General features: G+C 48.5%; 1 protein-coding gene across 16 annotated transcripts in view; it reads left to right on the forward strand.

The window, feature by feature from the left end:
• ITSN2 (intersectin 2) overlaps positions 1–9,838 on the forward strand; it is a 147,528-nt gene extending 137,690 nt beyond the window's left edge. For 14 of the 16 annotated variants that reach the window (XM_043604421.1, XM_043604415.1, XM_043604413.1 and 11 more), the window contains 8 exons: positions 1,177–1,275; positions 2,955–3,122; positions 3,481–3,696; positions 4,242–4,363; positions 5,160–5,242; positions 7,817–7,900; positions 8,302–8,475; positions 8,933–9,838. In XM_043604421.1, the coding sequence (XP_043460356.1) occupies positions 1,177–1,275; positions 2,955–3,122; positions 3,481–3,696; positions 4,242–4,363; positions 5,160–5,242; positions 7,817–7,900; positions 8,302–8,475; positions 8,933–9,090 (1,104 nt within the window). In that variant the 3' untranslated portion in view covers positions 9,091–9,838. The remainder of the gene's footprint in view (positions 1–1,176; positions 1,276–2,954; positions 3,123–3,480; positions 3,697–4,241; positions 4,364–5,159; positions 5,243–7,816; positions 7,901–8,301; positions 8,476–8,932) is intronic. The other 2 variants (XR_006301097.1, XM_043604419.1) reach the window with 2 other exon arrangements.
• The last annotated feature ends 3,316 nt before the right edge of the window (positions 9,839–13,154 follow it).

The raw sequence follows: 13,154 nt of genomic DNA on the forward strand, positions 1-13,154 counted from the left end.
ATGAAGATGCTTGCTGTAGCAACATATATAGATATATCCAAAAACAAAAGGAGGGGGCAGTTTTAATATCCCATAGTGGGAAACAAATAGGTAAATTATAGTAACTGTGCTTTTCAGTTATTAAAAATGGTCATCAAAAAAAAAAAAAGTCATCCAAGAGTACTAGCTACTCTATTCAAGTACTGTGTTAATAAAAGGAGTAGAGGCAAATAAGATGTGGTCCTTTGTCTCCTGGAGATAACAGTCTTCAAGATCATGGAGACACCTCAAACGGGGTACCACTACCTGTCTTCCCCAGTCCAGATGTGGTGTCCTGATAAAGGTGGCCACGGATGATTGCAGGGGCTCCAGAAAGGTCACTGAACATGAGGGAAAGCGTCAAGGAAGGGGGAGAGCCTGGCCAAGAGGAGTCATAATCTGAGTCTACATAAATGAGTATGAATTAGCCAAGTGAAGAAAGAACAGAAGGGACTTAGCAAAGGCTAATGCATTCATTACCTGGCACATCATAGGTGCTCAGTAAATGGTAGTGATTGTTTCTAATAAAGCAGGGACAGCAGGCAGGCAGAGGCAGGGGAAATCACGAGCCGTTTAGAAGGCAGAGTTGAAGGTGACACCTAGGTATGTGGCAGGGAGGTGGGTGGTGCAGAATGGTGCTACCAACTCAGGGATGCAGGTGGAAGAGAAGCTTTCATGAAGGAAGATGAAGACTTTGGGGTGTACTGAGGTATTGAGGTGCCTGTAGGAGGTCCAGGTAGGAAGGAGAGTAACTCGGCCAGTATGGAGCTCTAGGGAGGGTCCGGGTGGTGCCCTGGGGCTCAACTGCTGGGGGTCTTTGGGCAGCACCTACAGTTAAAAGCAGGTAGAGAAGAAAGAAGTGAGGATTGGGAAGGAGTGGACTGGGAAGACAGCCATCAATTGTTCTGGAAGCAAAGGAGGGCATGATGGCACAGGCTGCCAAGTCCACGTAAGAAAGAAAGAGCTGAAAAGCATCTGCTGGGTTCACCAACTGAAGGGAGATACCCCTGCTGTTAATCTGATATATATTATTTTGAATCCTGAGTTTTTAAAAGAAATTAGAAATCTAAAAGATGGTCAAAGTCAAGAGTACAGTCGGTGTTTCTTTTGTTCTCGTTAAAGCTTTGATTTCCTCATGAGCCTGTCTGTTATTTGCAGAAGCTGGCATCTGACCCTCGATGTAAAGGAATGCCCCTTTCCAGCTTCCTGCTGAAGCCCATGCAGAGAATCACCCGCTACCCTCTGCTCATCAGAAGTGTGAGTGCCCCAGCTGGGACAGAGGAGCCAGACCCCTTGAGGTCCACAGGGGCCGTAGTCAGGGAGCCGGCCCTGGCACATGGGTGATGGACCAGGCACCGTGTGTGCATGCACCCAGACGCCATGTATGTGGGCACGCACACGAACACGCACATACAATCTGGATTAGGCAAAGAAAAGCCATCCAGTGTCGCTTAGGTAACCTGTCCTCTTCCCCCCCCCCCACCCCCCCCAGGAAACTCCCCTGGGTCTCTCAAAGTCACGAATGTGTTTTTCTAAACAGGGCAAGTGCCCTGTAGGTCTGCATCTGTGGAGCCTGTCGTGAGCCCATATGGAGTCCACTATTGGCACAACCTTCCGCTCCAGTCTTTCTGCTGAGATCTAAATTCATCCACCAGCTCAACACCTTTCCCTAGATGTCTCAGGAGTCCCCAGCTCACTGTGTCCTACCCTGAGCTCATCACCATCCCCTTGCTGTTCCCCACTTCAACTTGCTAACTAAACAGTCCTAAGATACCATCCATCTTTTAGCATAAGCGATGTGGGCCTCTTGAGCCAATATGCCTTCTAAGGAGAAGGTGTACTTTACAAAGGATTTTTCCACAAATTATCACTGATACAATTTTAATCATCTTACAAAGAAAAGCAGTAGAAATAATATAAGACCGTTACTTGTATTGATTATCCCTTGACCATTGATCTCTAAGCCATGTTAACTCATTATGGACCTTATGTTACAGAGCTTATGTTTGTTATGATACAAAACTGACCCATTCATACATAATAACCCACAGTCCCTTACCTGAAATACTTTGAAGCAGATGTATTTTCAGAATTCAGAATTTAATTCAAAAATGGCATATTACATGATACCCCAACAAAGCCTGGGCATCACCTATAGCCAAACACAGTAATATTTCTACAGTGAAATACATGAATAATTACTTTTAAGTAGAATAAACAGATACATCTCTTCAGTTTAGGTCAGGTTTTGCCACCAAATGAATATTGAAGAAAAGCTTTAGGCTTTCAGGCTTTTTCCCATTTTGGAGTTGTAAACAAAAGACGGTGGCCCCAGGTGGCCAGAGTCCAGACAGGAGCCATCTGCTGATGGGACTGCTAACTTCCAGAGAGACACGACACGGTTGTATGCCAGCCTCTATTCTTTTACATTTGTCACATTAGTTTGAAGTCACTTTAGAATCAACAGTATGTTTTCCTACAAGCTGATGACATGATTTTATTCTGTTTTTCCCATAGCAGAGGATTCATTGCTTTTTTCAGATTTATAAAAAAGATCAGTGACCCCAAAAATGTTATAAGCCATTGCTATTCAGCAAGTTAATACACTTATGAAAGCTGCAGCCAGGTTATGTGGTGGGTTCACCCTAAAGGCAATGGCTTAAATGACTGGGGGGAGGGAGGGAGCCACGTGTGGTAACGCATGTACCAAGACCAAGCCAGAGCCGCTGGCCACCCACAGGTTTCAGGGCACTTGATCCACGTAGCAATTGGCACTGAGTCAACCTGGCTCCCCAAGAACTCTGGGGCTATCCACTTGTTAAGGGCGAACAATCGTCTTACTGTCGTATACCCAGCGCCCAGCACATACAGCAGGCAGTAGGACTTCTGGGTGGAAGACACTCTACTTCCCACATGACGGAACCGCTCTTTTCCAGATTCTGGAGAACACCCTGGAGAGTCATGTGGACCATTCCTCCCTAAAGCTGGCTCTTGAGCGGGCAGAGGAGCTTTGTTCCCAAGTTAATGAAGGAGTTCGGGAGAAAGAAAACTCAGACCGACTCGAGTGGATCCAGGCACACGTTCAGTGTGAAGGTCTTGCAGAGGTGAGGCCTGTGGTGTTGAGCTGGGTGCCACTAGGCAGGCTCTGGGTGGGGAACCCAGTTCAAGCCTTCCCCTAGTGTGGACAGGATATGCCTCAGTCCAACCCCATGTGCACTCAGTGTCCTGCCCCTTCTTGGGCTGTCATTTTCCTTTCTTAGAAGGGAAATGTGATATTTTTGTTTTGAGTTCTTTGAATTCAGCCAGTAGAATCCATATTCTGTGGGTAGAAGTCATCACTTTCCCATGTCAGTTTGGACTCTGAAGGAAAATCAGTGCACCCTCAGATCCAGGGCACGGGCCTCTCATGGAGCTCTGGGATGGTTTGCGCTGGGACTCACAAAGTGACAATTTCTTTTTAAGCAACTTATTTTCAACTCCCTCACCAACTGCCTGGGGCCCCGGAAGCTTCTGCACAGTGGGAAACTATACAAGACCAAGAGCAACAAGGAACTACACGGATTCCTCTTCAATGACTTTCTGCTTCTTACCTACATGGTCAAGCAGTTTGCTGTTTCCTCAGGTTCTGAGAAGCTTTTCAGCTCTAAGTCCAATGCCCAATTCAAAATGTATAAAACGGTAAGTGTCACATTCCTGGCCGTGGCATCAGGAGCATAACAAGGTGTGTCCTTCTCCTGGAGGACCTCCTTCCAGGATCCTTTCCTGTCCTCATGGGACACTCTTTGCCCGTCTCCAGATGGGTCACTCCTCCTCTGTCATTTCCCAGGGAAGAAGCCCCAGCGTGGCTGGGTCCTCACTGTCCTCTAACAGCTGGATTCCAGCTTTGGATTCTGGCTTCCTCCCTGGCAGATGTGATATGATCCCTCCTCTGTCCACACTCAGCAGCAGGTCTCTCTGTAAAACTGAGACAAGGTGCTAAGTGTAGGTACATGGAGGAGACACCCTGTCACATGAGCAGTCATAGACACTGGGAGCTCCTGTTCTCAGTTCAGTGACATCTCATCTGCCCAAGATGTTTTCTTCCACAAAAGTAAAAGACTCAAGAAGCTAGACCCTTCTCTCCTCCTCAAAAAGGCTCTTCAGGACAGACAGAACTCTCCCTAGCTGTAGGTGGGTGGAGGGTTCTGGCACATTTCACACTCTGTGTTTTGGCCCTCTTTCAGCCCATTTTCCTGAATGAAGTCCTGGTGAAACTGCCCACAGACCCTTCCAGCGATGAGCCTGTCTTCCACATTTCTCACATTGACCGGGTCTACACCCTCCGAACAGACAACATTAACGAGAGGTCAGTCTTGACCACGTGTGACCTGCCTTGAAGCCTGGACGTCTCCCTTCCATAAACGCACCTCCAGTCCGTGCTCAGTCCTACTAATTCTGTATCCTCGAGCTCTCCTAACCAGTGCCCTCCACCCTGGTCCCACTGGTCAGCCTTGATTTAGATATGCTGGGTTACTGCAACCACCTCTGTATGTGTCCCTGCTTCCAGTCTCTCCTTAGGATCTTCCAAAATGGGAGAGCCAGCACCTTGCTTCCTTAAATCCCTTCTGCAGCAGTCCGGGCTCCTTCACCTGATTTCTGAGGACCTCTTTGTGTGTCTCAGCCTCAGTCCCATCCCTCTACTGCACAGGACCTGTACTCCAGCCAGAATGTCTTCCTTCTGCTCTTTGCCTGGCCAGCCCTGCATCCTCTACAGGATAGCTCAGCACCTGTGTGATGGCAAACCAGGGGATGCTCCTCCCCTCTGTGCATGTGGTTCTTGGTGTTCTTTGTACGGTAGAATGTCGCTCTGTCGTGCCAAATTGCCACTGATGTGGCAAATTGCATCTTCTATTTCTGTGTGCCTGCATCTTGCAAGTGCCTGGTGTCTTATAAACCGTGAGTAACTCTAGAAATTCTCAGCTTCAAAGTCAGTTAGCAAACAAGTCTTTCAGTTAAACTAATGTTAGGTCTATGATGGGAAACTTGTCAAAGCCAAGGTTAACAAAGGAGTGAAGAACAAGTGCAGAGCTCTGGGGCTCCTGGCTGAACCTGGGAGGTACTCGGAAAAGCCACCCAATGGCTGTGCTCTGCTTCTCCTCCAGGACTGCTTGGGTCCAGAAGATCAAGGCGGCATCTGAGCAGTACATTGACACGGAAAAGAAGAAACGGGAGAAGGCTTATCAAGGTAGTTGGTGGTGCCCTAGAGAGCTGGAAGCAGCCGCCAGGGCTCCCAGGGGAGGGGGAGGGAGAGGGTCCCACTCTCTGGACACAAGCTGCTGCTCCTGCAGGGTGGGACTGCACAGAGACAGCCTAAAGGAGCAGACTTGCTATGGGATCCGACAGCAGGACCTGCTTGGTGGCTCCTGCCCTTGGGGCCTCCCCGAGCCCCCTGCCCACTACACAGACGGGGTCACCCAGGCCAGCCCCGGGACCTCCCTTCAGTCTGTGGTGAAGGAAGAGGGTCCTTTTGCACAACCAAGCCCACTTCTGCGTGGTCCGTTTTGCTTCACCCAACTTCACTTCTCTGGCCTGTTTCCCCGTCAGCTCTGCTCCTCCTCTCCCACCCCGGCCTCTGCTCCAGCCCTCCTCCACATCCATCCGTCCTCCCTCCCTTGACACCAGGTCCTGGACCTCGAGGCCCTCCTCCTCATCACCGGCCCTTCACCCGCTTGCAGTTCTCATTCTGTTCAGAGGGCTCCCTCGCTCGACACCAGTGACCTGACCCACCGCTTGACTCACTTTGCCCCCTGCACCCGATGGCAGGAAGTCAAGGCTCCTCCTCCCCCTTGTACCTGGAGCTCCACCCAAGCCCAAGCCTGCCTGTCCCTCTCCTCCCTCAGTTTCATGAAAATCATGCTGGGCTGCTTCCCCAAGCCCACGCTCCAGACACACTTTGACTTCTCCCCGCCACCAGCCAGGCTTCACACCATGGCATCTCCTGAGCAGCTCTGCGGACGGCAGTACTGTCCTCACCACCCAGACCAGAAGCGTGCCCTCAGCCCTCCTGCTTCTCTAGTCAGAGGCCAGGTCCTACCCCATTCTCTTCCAGTGTCCTGGGCCTTTCCCAGTGGCACAGACCCTCTAGTCTCCACTTAGGCATGAGGCCCCCATCACCATCCCCTTCATTCCTGGAGTATTCTTTTTACAGGGCTGACTCTCCTTGCTGAAGCATCTTCCCCATTGCCTCCCAAATTAAGAACAAATTCTTACCCCAGACTCAGGGCCGACCCCCAGTGTCATCTGTTCCCCAGCCCCGTTTCCTCTCTCTGCTTCGCCTGTACCACTGCCTGATTGAACAAACCACCTCTGAGCCCCCCTGCCTGTCCCCCCACCCCCACCCCCAGGCCTTCCCTGTTCGGTCCTCCCTCTTCTGTTCCTGGCTGCTAGAGCTGCAGCTCTTTGTATGTTTTTTTATTCAGGTTTCCCTTATTTTGTTATATACTCCTGAAAGGTATGTGTAAATTGGCTTTTGCTGATTGAATCTTGTTTTAATGGTACTTCAAAAGCTTGCTATTAAAAAAATCAACGACTGAATGATTCGGAAAGCATATAATGATCTCTTAATTGGTAAAGATAAAAATCAAGAGTTTTTGTTAGTTTTGCTTAGTATCAATATCTATACATATTGTTATGCATTTTCTATGTGTTCTTTAGACATTTATTGATTACTTACTCTGTGCCAAGCCCTATGCTAGTCTTAACCGGACCTTCAAAGATGAATAAGGGGAACTTATTTGTCTTTAAGGGAAACTGAGTGTAGGTGCCGCACTGGAGAGGTTGGCACAAACAAGGTTGGGGGGCTTCTCATAAGTTCTACTTGCCCTAAGTTTTAAAAAATCAATAGCTCACTAAGCAGCCTTTTTAAACCCCTGAGGGCAACACCTGCTTAACTACTTCATATTTACCAATCTGAGTTCACAGACCCATTTCCCTCCATATGAAAAGAGTTTTGAGTCCATCCTCAAATAGAATAAGGTCTTAAGTGAAACTGCTTTATAAGCTGAAGTGTTTACATGTAATTGGAATGATGTGGGTGGCAAATTGACTTTGGTACCTGCTAGTTAATTTTTTACCTTGCCACTCCTAGGTTCTGTGACATGGGCAGGTTATGGGCTTTTCTAAGCCTCAGTTCTCCCACATATGGAGATGGCAGTTATAAAGAGCTACCATACAGCATAATTGTACAATTTACATAATAAAATTTTTGTAGAGGTCTAGCACATGCCTAACACAAAGTAAGTATCCAATAAATGTTAGCTGCTTTTAAGTGCTGAATGGATATAATGTATTTTTTTTAATTAATATTACCATTTGCTAGGCAATTGAGTGTTTATTAATACAAGGCTGAATAAACAATATGCACTCTGCAGCGGCCTCTCCTGGCAGAGGAGATGGATAGGACACGGAATTTCAGAACCAGCAGGCTGCAGGACGCTCATAAGTCGAGGATAATGGATGCGCAGAGTGGGGCAGAGAGGGGAGAGTGACATGTGAGATTGGATGCACATCTTCAAGGCTGGGTGGGATGCAGACAAGCAGAGGTGGTGGACAGGTATTCCAGCGGGTGCCATGGCCTGGGCAAAGGCACACAGCAGCCAGATGCTGGTCTGCCAGGCCCAGTGCAGTGGCAGGTGACACTGGGGAGTGTCAGGATTGGTTAGAAGGACAGACTATACTCACAGCTCAGTGTCCTCCGTGCATTCCGTGCACGTCCTTCGATCTCAGAGAAGAAATTGACGTCACTTGTCTTCTTTTGTAGCTCGCTCTCAAAAGACTTCAGGCATTGGGCGTCTGATGGTGCACGTCATCGAAGCTACAGAATTAAAAGCCTGTAAACCGAATGGTAAATGCTTCTTTCATTCAACAGATGTGGTAACTGCCCTATTCTTTGCTGATGACTCTTCTGTACATTGAATAATGGGACGCTTTTTAAAAAGCAGTGTTTCTAGTGCCACTAAAATGGTTATCGTACCAATATTATCCTCACTGTCTCTTCCCAGTAAGTACCAGTGCCCCTTTCTTCAGTGCTTCTGAGTAGAAATTGCGCAAACACTTGTCCAGGCTCATGGGGAGCATTTGGGGCACTGGAGCCCACAAGGCAGATCTGGGCCCTCAGACAGTGCCCCTGCTGTCGTGGTTTACAGAGAAGCATCCATTTGGATCCTGCTTCTGCTCAAGGAAGGTCCTGTTGTCATTTATTTTACGTACAGATGTCACATGTGTCTTTGGTTTGTTTTTGTTCAGGAAAGAGCAATCCATACTGTGAAATCAGCATGGGCTCCCAGAGCTATACCACCAGAACCCTCCAGGACACACTCAATCCCAAGTGGAACTTTAACTGCCAGTTCTTTATTAAGGACCTTTACCAAGATGTGCTGTGTCTCACCATGTTTGACAGAGACCAGTTTTCACCAGATGGTAAAGTATAACTCGACCAGGGAGGAATTTGAATACTCCGGAATTTAGGGTCTAGATCCAGGGTACTTGGCTTTATTTTTCCCTGTGATACCTATGGGAAATGACACGGGCCCATGGGCACCTGCAGCTCGTGTGGGAAGTGGGTCAGGGGTCTTCTCAGGGGGAAAGGGTGGTCTCCGGCGTGTGTCAGTCATGGACCCCAGTCACTCCCTACGTACACAACAGAGACATTGCTCCCAGCACCTACTGAATGGGCGAGACATGCTCTGCCTGAAGGAACTTGGATTCCAAGAAGGCAGTTTCCCTCCCACGGGCCTCTCCCTGGGCATGCGTCCATGTAGTTATCAGACACCCACTAACCAAAGGAAATTAACTGTTCTGGATTTGAAAGTCTTATGTTTTCAGACACTCCTCCTTATAAAGAAGTAGCTTTGACTCTCACATGTCTATTCTCCAGATTTCCTGGGTCGCACTGAAGTTCCAGTGGCAAAAATTCGCACAGAACAGGAAAGCAAAGGCCCCACAACCCGCCGACTCCTGCTGCACGAGGTCCCCACTGGGGAGGTCTGGGTCCGCTTTGACCTGCAGCTTTTTGAGCAAAAAACTCTCCTGTAGGGGCCTCAGGGATCTGCCCAAAAGGCTGGGGCTAAGACGGACGGTGCTGCCCCTAGGCTAAAGGAGCATCACAAGGCTTCATCCATCGCAGGCCACGCCTGCCAGGTCCGGCCCTCTATTTTATTGCACACTAAATAGCTAGCAATCTATGCAAACATGATCTTTCCTAGAAATAAACCAAACCCACAGCACAGTGCCTTGTATTAGTGTTAACATGTTTGGCTGTGTTTAGATGCCAAGGTTTCCATTTTCAGGGCTATAAAAAGTATTATGTGGAAATGAGGCATCGGAACAGCAGACATTACCACTTGGTTGAATGTGTCCAGTGTGGGTGGTTTTGGTGATGCTGTAACCATTCCACGCCATGTGACCTCTGCGGGGTCACAGCCACTCAGGAGGCGAAGGATCGGGAAGAAACGCTGCAGCCTCAGCGCAGGAACAGCCTGATACCGAAGTAGGTCTACTCGTGCACTGAATGAAAACAGAAACTTGATCGTTTTATTCCTGACTAGATTTTATCATCTCTGCTCAGACAATATAGTTTGAAATCTAAAGGGGAAAGCTTGATTTACTTTAAATACTGTGAACTCTAATGATGTGGAAAATATTTTTCAACTTTAATTTTCTGAAGTATAAATTATTTATGTAAATTCCTTGTTTTTGCATATTTCATAGGACATGCATCTTTAAGCTTTATCATTGCCAATATGTACAGAAAGAGAATAAAAATATAAGTTTATGAATGTAACTTCTTTCAAAGCTTGACTGATTTACTTTCCACCTGAAAAGCTCTTGAAAGGTAAGTTCAGGGGTTGCTTGTAGTGAAACCAAATTTCTTTTCTGTGACAGTGGCAAAAACCAAGAGGGGGTGGGGGAGGGAGGGGGTGGTGCCTAGGAGGCCCTGGAGCCTCGTCTTGACTCTGACTTGCTCCATGACTCTAGTAAATTGACCTACGGTTTCTGGGGCATGGTGTCACTGATGGCTAGACTGCTGATCTCTGTGGGAGTAAGACCATACCTTCTTGAGTCCTTCTGCCTACTTGGTTGAGCAGGAACCTCAGAGGTAACTTCAGGGTCAAGAAAATACACAGGCATTAAACATCTTCAGCAGGCCCTCGGCCTCCAGCTCCAGAAGCACCGGTCTCTCCCTGTCCCCTGTCCTGTCAGACCCACATCGACACCTGTCAGCGCTGCTGGTTTGGGCTCTGGATTTTGTAGTGTGAGATTTGTTTTGAACATTGACAAAAATCAGGTCTTACCCACTAAATTCCTGGGTTAATGAGTAGAACTGGAAAAAGATCTGCTTTTTAGGAGGAACCACGCAGGCTATAGGAGCCTTGATTCTCAGGGAGCACATCTTAGGGAGCTGGAAGAACAGGAAAGATTCCAATGTCCCTCCACCACAGCCCCCGTTTCTGTCTAAACATAACCACTGAGCAAAGAAGGGCTGGAAAACATAACTCAGAATGTTCAAGTTAAAAAAAAAAAATCTGCCATTCTGGGTATTAATCCTGGGCACTTATTTGTTAAAACTTAGATGTAAAAGAAATATGGCCAGTGTCAATAGAAGAGACGCCACTCAACATCTGAAACCAAAACACCTAAATGTATTAAGGGAAAGTTTGGCTGGTCAGGCACAGCCTCACTGAGCAAAACAAATTGCTGATCTTCTATAGGGTCTTGAAGGCAGGTGTGGGTCGATGTCCAACAAGTCTGCCTCTGACTGGCTGAGTTCCAAAGCCTGAGACAGTCTCTGATGAGCCAAGACCAGTTTAAAACCAGTTGTGGGTTTACTTGTGACCCGAGCTAAAGGATAATCCTTTTCCCAGGACAGCAGGGACTTGAATTCTCCCTGGGATGAACTGTGGCTACTGCCATTTCCCCATGTCTACATGTGTCAGGGTTCTTTTCAGATTTAGGACAGAGGAGCCTGCAGGAGGTGAGTCAGACTTCTACAAAACTCCAGAGGACATTCAATGTCCATGCTCCTCACAACTCCAGTCACCTGCTTTGACCTGGGACTGCAGCTCTGCCTCTTAAGAAATGAAGTTCTCTCCTGACTGAAACATGAGCCTAATTTTCTGAAGGATGAGGGAGGAGGGTGTGCCCTTAGACTCCTTGCGTCCCCTGGAAAAGGACTGAGCAGATAGGAGAGATGCCCAGCAAGCCACCACCGACCCCCTCTCCGCCCCCCAGTGCTCTTCAGAATCAGGACTCTGCGGCACGCCAACAGGATAACCACTCTCTGAAAGGGACCGAAATCCTGAGCAATTTGACTGACATGACAGAGTCTGAGTGGGGTGTGTGTTCTGGCGATTGGACCGGTGCTTTGGCACTAGACGGCCTAGACTTGGAATTGAGACCACCACCACTTTCAGCCGTGCAGCTGACATTGAATAAGTTACTCAACCCCTCTCCAAGCTTCACGTAAGGGGAGATCATACTGTCATTTTGCTGTGAAAACTTTTACATGAATATAAATACCTCACGCAGTTCCAGGGCTCCTGGGTGGCTCAGTCAGTTAAGCTTCCAACTCTTGTTTTCAGCTCAGGTCGTGTTCTCACAGTGCGTGAGTTCAAGCCCCCCATCGGGCTCTTTGCTGACAGTGTGGAGCCTGCTTAGGATTCTCACTCCCTGTCTCTCTCTGCCCTTCCTCCACTAGTACTCTCTCTCAAAATAAATAACTTAAATTTTTTTTTTAATATATAAAAATATCTCACACAGTTCCTAGTTCACAACAGCTCAATAAACAGTAACTATTATTGTTTGTTACTGCTTGCAACATCTTACACTTCTGGAGAGAGAAAACCCGTTGGCAGCATTTTAACTGTTGGCACACAAATGAGGAAGTAAAGCTCAGTGAAGCTTTATTACCATGGCCTCCTTACAGATGGCACCGTTCCCGGCAGCCATGCCTGAACCCCAGCTGCAGGGAGGCCAGGTGCCGCCCCAGGACTTTTGCCATCATCATTCTTCTTAACACGGGCTGTGACCCCCACCTACACTGGCCTTCCCCAGGCGCCCAGGGTTGTGGTCTGTGCTGTCTGGCACCTCGAACCTGTGAACAGAAGGGAAGTGCTAAGTGTAGGGCAGGGAAGAGGGGCTGACTGGGGCAGAGAAGAAGGCCCCAGTGGATCCCACCCAACACTCCGCCCTCCTGCCTGAGCTGAGACCTTCCAGGCAGCCCTCTCCTCACCTCTCCCCTACTCTCTTTGGTTTCTGCAACTCTCAGCCAAGGCTTCCCAGGTCTTTGGACTCCACACAGTACTGTCCTCTTCATGGTAGGGCGGAGGTGACTAGCTGTCCGCAGAACACCTGCTCTCCCTGCCATTGTGCTCAGAGCAGCAGAGGCTACTTCTCCCAGCACCCTCCCCCTGCAGTTAGGGACAGCCATGTCCTCCCCAGTGGAACATGTGAGACCTGGCCCACCTACACTTCATGCCCACGGAGAACTCCTCCATGACCTCTTCCCTTTTCAGGTTCCCCAGGGCAAGCTTGGAAGCCAGGCACTGAAGATGACAAAGGTTCCATCAGCCAAACTCATGAAAGAGGGACAGCCTGACACCCTGCTGACCTAACCTTTTCTGGTACATGAGCGAGAAATAAACTTCTATTGTGTGTAAACCAGACTCCATTGTTTGGCTCTCCTGGTGACAGCAGTGAGGCTACCCTTCCAGAAGGGCAGAGCTGACTACAGTCCCACCCAGATCTGACAGAGGGGCTTGGCTCTCAGTTATTCACAGAGAAAACTGCTGTGGAATGGAAACTTCCATTCTCCCATTTAGGAAAATCCGTTTCTCTCTTGAGAGACTAGGGAAAACAATGGGATTGGGTGGAACCTGGGTTAACAACCTATCTGACAAGATTTTCACGCTCTTTGCAATGGAGGCAAGAGTGGGGAGGTCAGTGAACACACAGATCCACTGCACTTAAGACACCCACGAACCCTTACAACTCCCAAGCACCCAAAGGCGTTAGGATACGGGACGTGGGAGACGAGAGGATGGAAGGGAAAAGCGAGCAAGAGCTATACATGTGCCAGTCAGATTGTGAGCTCAGGATGA

This window comes from Prionailurus bengalensis, chromosome A3 (assembly GCF_016509475.1).
Source record: "Prionailurus bengalensis isolate Pbe53 chromosome A3, Fcat_Pben_1.1_paternal_pri, whole genome shotgun sequence".
NCBI classification, from domain to species: Eukaryota; Metazoa; Chordata; class Mammalia; order Carnivora; family Felidae; genus Prionailurus; species Prionailurus bengalensis.